Source organism: Grammomys surdaster, unplaced genomic scaffold, assembly GCF_004785775.1.
Source record: "Grammomys surdaster isolate TR1022 unplaced genomic scaffold, NIH_TR_1.0 371, whole genome shotgun sequence".
Taxonomy (NCBI): Eukaryota; Metazoa; Chordata; class Mammalia; order Rodentia; family Muridae; genus Grammomys; species Grammomys surdaster.
In genome coordinates this window covers 961,789-974,261 of record NW_021604790.1, presented here as the reverse complement: position 1 = coordinate 974,261, position 12,473 = coordinate 961,789, and the positions used below count along the sequence as shown (strand labels likewise).

General features: G+C 45.5%; 1 protein-coding gene across 2 annotated transcripts in view; it reads left to right on the top strand.

Annotated features, from left to right (window-relative positions):
* The window catches only part of Stat3 (signal transducer and activator of transcription 3), a 52,264-nt gene that overhangs the window by 26,718 nt on the left and 13,073 nt on the right, over positions 1-12,473 (top strand). For both annotated transcript variants that reach the window (XM_028780380.1, XM_028780381.1), the window contains exons 2-11: positions 1,369-1,519; positions 4,065-4,209; positions 4,740-4,838; positions 7,084-7,179; positions 7,323-7,404; positions 7,723-7,817; positions 7,966-8,117; positions 9,139-9,297; positions 9,387-9,479; positions 10,057-10,116. In XM_028780380.1, the coding sequence (XP_028636213.1) occupies positions 1,392-1,519; positions 4,065-4,209; positions 4,740-4,838; positions 7,084-7,179; positions 7,323-7,404; positions 7,723-7,817; positions 7,966-8,117; positions 9,139-9,297; positions 9,387-9,479; positions 10,057-10,116 (1,109 nt within the window). In that variant the 5' untranslated portion in view covers positions 1,369-1,391. The remainder of the gene's footprint in view (positions 1-1,368; positions 1,520-4,064; positions 4,210-4,739; positions 4,839-7,083; positions 7,180-7,322; positions 7,405-7,722; positions 7,818-7,965; positions 8,118-9,138; positions 9,298-9,386; positions 9,480-10,056; positions 10,117-12,473) is intronic.

Sequence of the window (12,473 nt, the reverse complement as noted above, 5' to 3'; positions counted from 1 at the left end):
TAAAAAATATATTTATATAAATAAATATGTAAATAATTAGTTTTATTGAGTGGGCAGATTCCAGGCACATGGCACTTATCCTCATAAGCCTGCCACTCTCTGTCCTCCCTGAGCACTGGTCTGAGCCAGTGCAGGTTTACTTTCCTATAGCCTCACAGATGGCCTGGATACAGCAGCTGTGGGAAGGAACGGATTTGTGTTGGACGAAGGGCTGCTGGGTGCTGTAGTCTTAGTTGAGGCTTTAGGAATATTACTCCAGTGGCCCCAAAGAGAAGTAACCATCTGCATTTTATAGATGAGGAAATAGAAATCCAGAAGAAAGAAACCATTCAACCTCACATAACATTTGTTTAACCTCACTTAACCTCTGGTAGATAATAGGTTTGTTGTTGTCATTTGGTCAGGTTTTAAAAAAAGATTTATTTATTTATATGAGTACATTGTAGCTGTCTTTACACACACCAGAAGAGGGCATCAGATCTCATTACAGATGGTTGTGAGCCACCATGTGGTTGCTGGGAATTGATCTCAGGACCTCTGGAAGAGTAGCGAGTGCCCTTAACCCCTGAGTCATCTCTCCAGCCCTGGTCAGTCTTTTTCTTTGCTTGTTTTTTAATTTTTTATTTTGTTTTATTTTAATGAGTATTTCCCCCAAATGTATGCATATGTACCATGTGATTGTCCAGTGCCCTCAGAGGTCAGAAGAGTGTGTCTGATCAGATCCTCTGGAGCTGGGGTTAAAGTATTGTGAGCCACCATATGGGTGCTGGGAATTGAACTTGGGTTCTCTGCAACAGCAACAAGTGCATTCAACTTCTGAGCCACCTCTCCAGCACATTCTCTCTCTTCTTGTGTGTGTGTGTATGTGTGTGTGCGTGGTGGTGAGGGGGGGGGTGTTGAGGTGTGGTGTAGGGCTCAGGCTGGCCTTGACCTCTCTGTCAGGATATCATAGGAGTGCTGGGATTACGGATATGAGCTGCTGTGCCTGGCTTGAAAGTGGATTCTAGAACTTAGAGTCGCACCTAATTGTAACAGAAGGAGTTGTGTGGCAGCCTTGTGTGGCGGCTCATGCCTGAAATTCAAGCACTTAGGAGGCAGAGGTAGGAAATAGCAAGGCTAGCCTGAGACCTAGTTTCAGAAAACCAAGGACCTGGAGATCAGCTCACTGGTGGAGAACTTGTACAGCTTGTGCAAGGCCCTGGGTTCGATCCCCAGCATCACGGGGTGGGCAGAGCTGTGGTGGTAGGGATTGTGAATGTGCTCATATTATTCAAAAGACTACAAAGTCCTTCTCAAAGCCCCCAGGATATTTTCAGATTTTGTATCTCTCAGGGCTTGTGGTGACCATATTTACATTTTGGTTTGCAGTTGTGACCCCTGACTGTGGCAGGATGGCCCAGTGGAACCAGCTGCAGCAGCTGGACACACGCTACTTGGAGCAGCTGCACCAGCTGTACAGTGACAGCTTCCCCATGGAGCTGCGGCAGTTCCTGGCGCCTTGGATTGAGAGTCAAGACTGGTGAGTCTTTCTTGAGAAACTCCCTGAATTGGGGGGGGGGGGTTGGGTTGAGCCAGGGGACATAACCTTTTCTGGGTTCACATTTTACTATCCCTTTCATCAAAGACATATGAGGGCAGGTGCTGGGGAAGGATTAGGAGATCAGAGGTAATTTAGTCTCTGAACGTGCCTGCTCAAAGTGTGTATGGCCAGCGGCCTCTTTGCACCTTGAGGCAGCCTGCTGGTAGATGCTTTGAAGTCAGGTTTGTGTCTCACATACTTGGTGAGATCTCTGCACATTTTGACTCTCTAAGAGTGAGATACGGGCGGTGGTGGTACACGCCTTTAATCCCAGCACTTGGGAGTCAGAGACAGGATTTCTGAGTTCAAGGCCAGCCTGGTCTGCAGAGTGAGTTCCAGGACAGCCAGGACTACACAGAGAAACCCTGTCTCGAAAAACCAAAAAAAAAAAAAAAAAGTGTGAGATACAGATTTTTTTTTTTTTTTAATCTGAGAATTCTATGTCAGGTAGAAGTTGGGGTCTACCACATACATGGCTTCTCCTGTTAAAGAGGAGACATGGGATGAGGGAAATGGAGTCCTAGAGGAAATGTCAGCTGTTTACTTCACTTCAGTGTATTCAGGCCTGTCTGCTAGCTCTGGCTTAAATCAGGCCCGTCTGCTTTTTCCAGAGTACATACCTGATTTGGTGACTGGCCAAGGAGGTGATGAAGGACATCTCCGCCTGGCATTGCTCATTATGCCTTATATAGACACTGTGTACACTGATCTGACTGACCACAGGGTTGACTGACAATTTAAGGCAAACAACTTTCTCTGTCCTTTTTTAAAAAACAAAACATTTATGCGTACGTGTACATGTTTTTGTATAGATTCAGGCATAGGTGTGTGTGTGTGTGTGTGTGTGTGTGTGTAGGCCAGAAGATAACCTCAAGTGTCATCCCTAGGAATGCCTTTTGGGTCCTTTGAGACTGAATCTTTAATTGGTCCGGAGCTCACCAATTAGGGCAGACCCTCAGGATCTATCTCTGACGCTCCAGTGCTAAATATATTTCTGGCTATGTTTTCTCCTCCCCCAACTCCTCTCACACCTTCCCCAACTCCCCTCCCACCCAAATCCACAACCTTTCTCTCTCTTGCTAGAACACAACCAGGCACTAAAAAACAGTAATAAAACAAGGCAAACACAAACTGGAATACGGTGAAGTAAACCAACAGGGAAAAAAAGAGCCAAAGAAAGAGTATAAGAAACCCATAGATACAGAGGCACACAGAAATCCCATAAAAACACAATACCCAAAACGATAATGTATTTGCCACCTTCCGTGGGCATGCCTGGCATTTGTATGTAAGTTCTGTGGCTGGGAACTCAGGTCCTCATTGCTCTTAAGGTTGAACCAAATGCCCAGATGGTCGCTGTCCTTTCGTTGTTGTTGTTGTTTGTTTATTATTGTTGTGTGCATATGGTGTCGGGGCAGTGCATGAACATGCCGCCATGTGCACGTGGAGGTCAGAGGACAACTTCATGGAGTCAGCTCTCTGCTTTCCAGGGATTAAACTAATGTTAGGTTTCCCTACCAAGAACTTTTATCTGCAGAGCCATCTCGCCATCCCCAGTTTTTTGTTTTGTTTTAAGACAAGGTCTCATGTAGTCTAGGCTAGCCTGAGACTTTCTGCACTCAGCTGAGGCTCCCTTGAACTACTGATCTTCCTGCTTCTGTCCCTTAAGTATTAGGACTGTAGGTGTGTGCTGCCATACTAAGATCTGGTTTGATGCCGGGCAGTGATGGGTCATACCTTTAATCCCAGCACTGGGAGGCAGAGGCAGGTGGATTTCTGAGTTCGAGGCCAGCCTGGTCTACAGAGTGAGTTCCAGGACAGCCAGGGCTATACAGAGACCACGCTGGTCTCGAACTCAGAAATCCGCCTGCCTCTGCCTCCCAAGTGCTGGGATTAAAGGCGTGCGCCACCACCGCCCAGCTCAAAGTTTTACTGTATAGCATAGAACTGGCCTAGAACTCACTGTGTAGCCCAGGCTGGTCTCCAACTTGTAATCCTCCTGCCTCAGCCTCTCAAGTAGTTCTCAGATTACAGATGTTGCACCATAGTAGACTTGCATCAATGCATCTTGCTCAAATATTTTTGTCCAATAGACTGTAAGAATGAATAATAATATCTGGAATTATTCTCATATTAACCTCTCTCTCTCTTTTTTTTCAATGCTGGGAATCAAACCCAGAGCGTTGAGCATACTAGGCAAGTGTGTGTCACTGAGCTGTACCACCTATTGATGGTATTGTTGGTCTGAGCAAGAGTCATGGAAAATGATGAATGGGTTATGATATCAGATGTTAAAATATCCCCTTGGTGGTAGATTCTGGGTATATATGTTGTAGAGTCCTATTATTATTGCTTTTGAGAGAAGGTCACCCAGACTGGCTGGCCTTGAACTCTTGATCCTCCTGCCTCCACCGCCCTGGTTACAGATACAGGTTCTCACAAAAGGCTCTCCAAATCACTCATGCAGTTCACTTCCTCTTCCCAGGGCATATGCAGCCAGCAAAGAGTCACATGCCACATTGGTGTTTCATAACCTCCTGGGCGAGATTGACCAGCAGTATAGCCGATTCCTGCAGGAGTCCAATGTCCTCTATCAGCACAACCTGCGAAGAATCAAGCAGTTCCTGCAGGTGCGGTGGGAAACGGAGCACGAGCTGCTGGCCCCACAGAGTGGAGTGCTGGTGTTCCTTCCTGGCTCTAACTCAAAGGAGAAGTAATTAGCTCCTTCTTGATTCCCTGCACACTGCCCCCCGGGCACCATTACCAGAAATTCACTTCTCATGTTACAGTTGAAGCAAGGGCTTAAAGTTACTCTCTGTTATAAAAGCATACGATGATAACGCCCACTCGTCATAGGCATAATAACAAGTTCTAAATGTTGAAAGATTAGCCATTAATTGGGTACTTCTGGGTCAAGTCAACCACTTCCCTATAAACCAGATGACCTATTATCCCAGGATGGACTCAAGATTCTGGCTTCTGCCATCTTGGAGGCCACATTCTCCTCCCTTCCTTTCCCTAAGGATTTGTGTCAGGTGCTGAAGCCTTGGGTCTGTTGTTTCATGGAGGCTCTGAGGAAGTAACTTTTAAGTTAGCCACACTCATCCCATACCTCCTTAGTTGGCTATAGTTTTCCACTTTCTTTTGGTCTTGCTTACAGAGCAGGTATCTTGAGAAGCCAATGGAAATTGCCCGGATTGTGGCCCGATGCCTGTGGGAAGAGTCTCGCCTCCTCCAGACGGCAGCCACAGCAGCCCAGGTGAGACCGAGAAGAAGCAAAGTGGGGAGCAGGGGACTGGGGAGCAAGCGACTATAAGTAAATGGAACAGAAGCGGTTTAATACGGCTGTAGGGGAGAGGGTCACTGGACTACATCAAAGCCCTAAACATACATTGAAAATGACAAAAAACTTCATACGCTCTCCATTGCACTCCCTAACCAGCAGTGTTGCTGCAACCAAGGATGAACTTGAGCTCAGATCCCCCTGCCTCCTCTTCCTGAGTGCTGGGAGTTGAGGCGCTCACACCACATTCTGTACATGAGGTGCTAGGGGCAGAACCAGAGCCAAGTGCATGGTGGACACACTCGGAGCCATATTCCCAGCCCCAGATTTTTGTTGTCGTTGTTGAGTCGGGCTCTTGCTATGCACAGATGACTTCCACAGTTTGGGATAATTGTCCTGCCTCTGCTACCAAATGCTGGGTTTGCGGTGACACCACCATACTTCCCACACACCCTTTTCTTGTTTTCACTTTCAGCTTTTGAGATGGAGTTAGAGTTTGTTAGCCATGCTGCCTTGAACTCTGTGTGAGCTGAGCCCTTTCAAACTCACACCAGTCCCCTGCTTTAGTCATTGAGATTTAAGCTTGAAACCAGGCTTGGCTTCCTTTTGAGACAGGGTCTCAATACATAGCCCAGTGTGGTAAATTCTAGATCCTCCTGCCTCAGCCTCCATTTGAGTCATCATCATGCCTGGTCCACAGGTCCCAGTGCCTGACCCTGAGTTAGAACTTGGGAAGTTAGCTGGGCGATGGTGGCGCACGCCTTTAATCCCAGCACTTGGGAGGCAGAGGCAGAGGCAGAGGCAGGCAGATTTCTGAGTTGGAGGCCAGCCTGGTCTACAGAGTGAGTTCCAGGAAAGCCAGGACTACACAGAGAAACCCTGTCACAAAAAACCTAAAAAAAAAAAAAAAAAAAAAAAAAGAACTTGGGAAGTTGGCAAAGCACACCTCCCTAGCCATCCGTATGGAGCTTGAGAGACACTAGAACACTGCTTGTCAAACATAGAGGTTATTTTTAGGGATGAAGCCTTCATTCTTGCCCTAGGCAAGTTTAGGAGATAGGAGAAGCACAGCTTTGGGGCTGGGCCCTGTGAAGGTCTGTCTGTGGTACTTCTATGTGTCTTACCAGTCAAGGTCACTCCTGGGGGAAAATGTAATGGCTGGGCTGTTTTTCCAAGTCTTCAGAGAGTCTTGTATTCTACAGTTTGGCCATCCACCAGAAATGGGAAGAATGTCTGTCTTTAAAATGCCTGTTTAGACCTACTTTGGAGACCTGTGGTCATAGTGGAGAGAACAGACTAGAAGTGAGAGGTCGTAGAAGCAAAGGGCTGGGCTGAAGAACAGACCTGGGTTCAGTTCTCAGCACCCAAAAGGTGGTTCCCAACCATCTATAACTGCAGTTCCAGGGAATCCAATATCCACTTAGGCACCAGGCACACATGGGTTGCCTGTGCACACATGCTGGCAAAACAGCCATACACAGATAATGAAGTAAATAAGTCTATGAAGAATAGAAAACAAAATAAAAAAGTAAAAACAGCATTTGGAACCTGCTTTGAGCCCTTGACCAGTGTGATGGGTGTGAGCTTTTCTAGTTTGGGAAACTGATGGATAACAGCCCTCCTTATCACATTCTTTAAGATGGCTATCGTTATCCTTGGGCTGCTGTCATGGAGTCGCGTTCTTGGAGCTTCTACTTGTCTTTTCTGCCATCAGATGTCTGTTTCTGCTTCCTGCGAAGTGCATCATTTTATGTACTAAGTGACTCCTTAAGTCATCAGCCTCTCCCTGGCAGAAGCCATGGAAACGCAATCTTGAAAATCCTTGGAAAATGCTTTTTCATGGAAATATATTATACTCTGCTGTCTTTGGTTCTAATTTGTTAATATTCTCTCAGCACTGAAATCAAGCCTGGCCCTTACTTATTTAGGCAGAATCTCCAGGACTGAGCTGTACCCCAGCTCCTTTCTAGATTTTTTTTTTTTGACAGTTTACCTTGGGCTGCTTGAAGGATGAGACATCTTAGTTCAGCATGTGGGCCCCTACTTTAATGTAGAGGATGGGTTTACAGTGTTTCCTGTTGGTAAAAAGCCAGTGACACACAGTGTGAGCATTTCCCAGCACCCTGCCACTGCCTGTTGCCCAGGATGGGTACTAGGATGGGATGGAGCTCAGATGAGAGGTTTCCACGAATTCATGTGTAGTGGTCTTTTTTTTTGGCAGCAAGGGGGCCAGGCTAACCACCCAACAGCTGCCGTAGTGACGGAGAAGCAGCAGATGTTGGAGCAGCATCTTCAGGATGTCCGCAAACGTGTGCAGGTAACCAAGCTTCCCCTGGGGAGCTGTGCTTGGGCTGCAAGTGTGGTCCTGCGTGCATGCTTTCATTACCTTCATAACTTTCTCTTTCCCAAAGGTGACCTATGTTTTACTTCTGTTTTTGGTTTATGTGTTTGTTTAAACAGGATCTAGAACAGAAAATGAAAGTGGTGGAGAATCTCCAGGATGACTTTGATTTCAACTATAAAACCCTCAAGAGTCAAGGAGGCAAGTGAGCGACAGAGATGTTAAAGTCTGTAGAAGGCTAAGCGGTGTCACTGAGTTTCAGGACCTGCCTGCCTTCTTCATTCATGGGACTTCATGGTAGGAGGGGGGGGGGGCTGCTGACCCTTCACAGGACAACCTTTGGATTATTAGTTTTTGAGATGGGATTTGACCATGTAGCTCAGGCTGACCGTGAGCCTGCTACCATCTCACCCCAGCTCTCTGAATAGCAGGGACTGCAGGTGCACACACGGTGTAGAGCCTCATTGAGAAGGCTGTGAGGAATCCCTCTGCTCAAGAAGTCTTTTCTCCTCCCATCAGACATGCAGGATCTGAATGGAAACAACCAGTCTGTGACCAGACAGAAGATGCAGCAGCTGGAACAGATGCTCACGGCCCTGGACCAGATGCGGAGAGTAAGCCATCTGGATGCTTCCTGAGCATCACACACCTATGGTGGGAAGACTACAGTTTCTGACGGGTTCCTTCCCTAGAACTGACTAGAGACTGTGGTTAGACATGGTCTGGGGTAATGTATTCTGACTTTGTTTGGTTTCAACACAGAGCATTGTGAGTGAGCTCGCTGGGCTCTTGTCGGCAATGGAGTACGTGCAGAAGACACTGACCGATGAAGAGCTGGCTGACTGGAAGAGGCGGCAGCAGATAGCGTGCATCGGAGGCCCTCCCAACATCTGCCTGGACCGTCTGGAAAACTGGTAAGAGTTGGAAGAAAGGCTTCTTTTTCTTGAGTCAGGAGCCTGCAGAGGGAGGGCTGCTCCCTTCCCATGCTTTTCTTTTTCCTTTTTAGTGCTGGGGTGGATGTGTGGTAGACATGTGTGCTAGAAGAACCACTGGACTACACTCCTAGCATTGGTCACTATTGCTAAGATGGCACCTTTTTTTTTTTCCCTTTAAGAAAGAATCTCACTGAGCTGCATAGGCTGGCCTCATACCCACTATATAGCCCTGGCTGACCTTGGATTTGCAATCCTCCTGCCTCATCTTCCCAAATATCTGTTATTACAGGCATGTATCACCATGCCTGCCTTAAAGTGGCCTCTTTTACACACTCAAGTTTTGTCCAAGAATTAAAACCATTACCTAATTTTAACTTTTTTTTTTTTGAGACAGGATTTCTCTATGTAGTCTTGGCTGTCCTGGAGCTTGCTCAATAGACCAGACTGGCTCAAACTCTGCCTCCCAAGTGCTGGGATTAAAGGCATGCACCACTGTTGCCCAGCCAACAAATTTTTAATTAAAAAGAATAAATAAGTAAATAAATAAATAAAGCAAGCTTAGATCACTCATTTAAGATATTTAAATTTAAATAATATTTTCAGTTGTATTTAACACGAAATTCTCCATTTTAGTTATTTTAATAATCTAAAACAATATATGTTCTTTGCTAAGGGGAGAATAGCTGAATATATATAAAACTAATAAAATGGAATAAAAAAAGGAAAATCTGATCTTTAAGTAGTACCAGCAAGTCACCAGACTTTGTGACAATCATTCTGTCGTCATCTGTCATGAATATACATGTGATGTCATGGTTATACGTGTAATATAACCATACATGTGAGGCTAGAAGTCCAGTTGCAGGTAGCAGCCGCCCATCTCCTTCCTTCCTTTGTTGCGTTGGGAAGGGTGCCTCAGGGTCCTTTGCTTCCGTCTCCCGAGTGCTGGGGTCACTGCTAGGCCACAGAGGTGACTGGGAACTTCCTTCCATCATGGCAGGATAACTTCATTAGCAGAATCCCAACTGCAGACCCGCCAACAAATTAAGAAACTGGAGGAACTCCAGCAGAAGGTGTCCTACAAGGGGGACCCTATTGTGCAGCACCGGCCGATGCTGGAGGAGAGGATTGTGGATCTGTTCAGAAACTTAATGAAGAGGTAAAGTTAAAAAGCTGACGTTATGAAGCAAGGAACAGGCAGAAGACTGGTCACCACTGCATCTGAGATGCCATCCTTTTCCCTTCCAGTGCCTTCGTGGTGGAGCGGCAGCCCTGCATGCCCATGCACCCGGACCGGCCCTTAGTCATCAAGACTGGTGTCCAGTTTACCACCAAAGTCAGGTGGGCCTGTCCTTACACTTTGGGTGGAATTTTGATTGATGTCCAGTCCTCTTCCTTGAGGATTTTAAGGGAGGGACAGTTTGGTAATGCAGTAGCTGAGGGGCCCCATTCAGTGAGTGGTGAAGCCCACTTCTCACCTTGGATCAGAACAACTCTAGTATTTCTCATTAAATGCTTTTTCTTAGCTTCCTGTGAGTCTCTTAAAACTTGGTTCACATCCTTAGGCATTTCAGTACTTCTTGGCTGAAGGGTCAGTGTTCAGGTTTAATATCAAAAACGACTCTGTGTGAAAGTGGAATTTGGATTTGTAAATATAATTTTTTTTCCATCTAGACAGGGCTCTGTGTAGCCCTGGCTGGCCTGGAACTCTCTTTGTAGACCAGGCTGGCCTGAACCCAGAGATCCATCTACCTCTTCCTCCCAAGTGCTGGGATTAAAGGTGTGTGCCACCATGCCCAGCAGTATACTTACGTCTTAGGAATTGAAGTATTAGGGGGTTTCTTCTTTTTTTTTTTTTTTTAAACAAGAGAATCATGGTAGGGAACCTACTAACTTTCCTTGACTATGTTTTTAATAGGTTGCTGGTCAAATTTCCTGAGTTGAATTATCAGCTTAAAATTAAAGTGTGCATTGATAAGTAAGTATTCTTTGTGTGTGTGTGTGTGTGTGTGTGTGTGTGTATCTTTTGTTTTATTATTTAAAAGCAACTTTTAAATTTAATTATGCTTTGCTCATATTCTTCCCTTCCCCCAAGTACATCCGGATCCTCTACTCCTCTAACCACCCAAACTTTACGTTCTTTCTCAAAACAAAAACAAAAAAAAGAAAAGAAAAAAAAGAACCAGAACCCCAGTACAAGAACAAAACCCCCAAAATTTAAAAAACAAAATACAACACCCAAAAAGGAAAAAACAACAACAAAAAACAGAACTAAAACCACCAAACTGTGACTTAATAAAAGCACTCACAACAAGTTATCTGTCGGTCCACCAGAGACCTGCATGAGTCGTTGATAAGCCAGCACTGTTCCATGAGAGGAAACTCGATTTTCCTCTCCCAGCAGTTCCATTGCTAATCTTTTACCCTAGTGGCTGGGTTTACATTATTCATTCATTTTTTTTAATGTAACAAAATAAAATATAACAAGGCAAAACAAAGATGATCACATCCAAGTTGGGCAAGGCAAACCAACAGAAGGAAAAGAACCCGAGAGAAGGCACAAGAGTCAGGGTCCCACTCATTTGCACCCTGGGAATCCCATGAGAACACTACACAGGAAGCCACAGTATTAGCACAGAGGCCCTGGTGTAGACCCACGAAGTCCCTGGGCATGCTGCTCCAGTCTCTGAGTTCATGGGAGCTTTGCTTGCAGTGATTTGGAGGCCTTGTGGGTTTTGGTGACCTCTAACCCCTCTGGCTCTTACATTCTTGCTGTTTCCTCTTCCTTGGCATTCCCTGAGCTCTGACGGGAGGGTTTGATGGAAACATCCCATTCAGGGATGAGTGTTCCAAGGTCTTTCTCTGCGTGATGTCTGGCTGTGGGTCTCTATATTTCTTCCCATCTCCTGCAGGAGGACTCTTCTCTGATGATGACTGAGCAAAGACACTGACTTATGAGTGTAGCAGAATGTCATTAGGAATCTTTTTTTTTTTTTCTTTTTTCAGTTCTTTGTTGTTTAGATCAGTACTATTTAGTTTTGCCCTACGTTCTTGGTCAAGCCTTGTTGTGTATGAGTTTCATCTCGTGGACTGAGCCTTACGACTCACTCTGTTGGTTGGTCACTTCCACAGCTTTGTGCCACCATTGCCCTAGCATATCCCGCAGGCACTACACTATTATAGATAGAGCGTTCGGGGCTGGCTCGGTGTTCACACTTTTCTGATAGCATGCAGAGTGCCTTCCTGTAACAAAGACCCTGGCATACAGTGGGGAAGCTCTATGGAGGCCCCAACTCGACGTGCCCATGTTCAGTGAGTTGTGTAGGTGTTATCTTCAACAATGGGGCCTTGCTGTCAGCTGTGGAAAGCAACCTATGGTCTTGACAACAGCCTGAGTGGTTTGGGGATCCCCTTTGGCCAACAGTTTAGTTAGATGTAACCCCAACCCAGTACTGGAGGCTTTATTTGGTGACAAGAGATGGCTGGTTGGGACCCTGACTCTGTCCCGTCATTTGGAGATTTAATTTAGACCACCTTCATATATGTTTCTGTTTTAGGAGGTTTCTACTAGATTTCTGTGCTTCCCCACAGATGCTCCGTAATTTTTACTGTCTCCCAGTATTTCCTTCCACCACCAGCTCTCCTCTCCCTTCCGCTCCCCATTTGCTCTTCCAATTTCAGATCCCTCATCCATCCAGAAATCCATTCTTTTTCTTTTTCCTAATTAGATCTATTTGTTCCCTGTAGTTCTTTATTCTATAGCTATCCTCTGTGGGTCTATGGATGGTAGCTTGGTTATCATTGACTTAATGGCTAATATCCATACATAAATGAGTACATACCAGATTTGTCTTTCTGGGTCTGGGTTACTCAGGATGGTTTTTTTTTTTTTGAGTTGCATCCATTTGCCTGCAAATTTCATGGTGTTTGTTTGTTTGTTTTAATGGCTGAGTAATATTCCATATGTAAATTAGCACATTTTCTTTATCCATTCTTCTGTTGAGGGACATCTAGGTTGTTTCCAGTTTCTGATTAGTATGAAGGAACCAGCAATGAACATAATTGAGCAAGTGTCTGTGTGGTAGGATGAAGCATCCTTTGGGTATGTGCCCAAGAGTAGTATAACTGGATCTTGAGGTAGATTGATTCCCATCTTCCTGGGGAGCGGCCATACTGATTTCCATAGTTGCTGCATGAGTTTGCACTCCCACCAGCAATTTGTGATGGTTGCTCTTACTCCATATCCTCGACAGCAGGAGCTGTCACTTGTGTTGATCTTAACTGTTCTGACAGGCATAAGGTAGACTCTCACAGTAGTTTTGATTTGCATGTCCC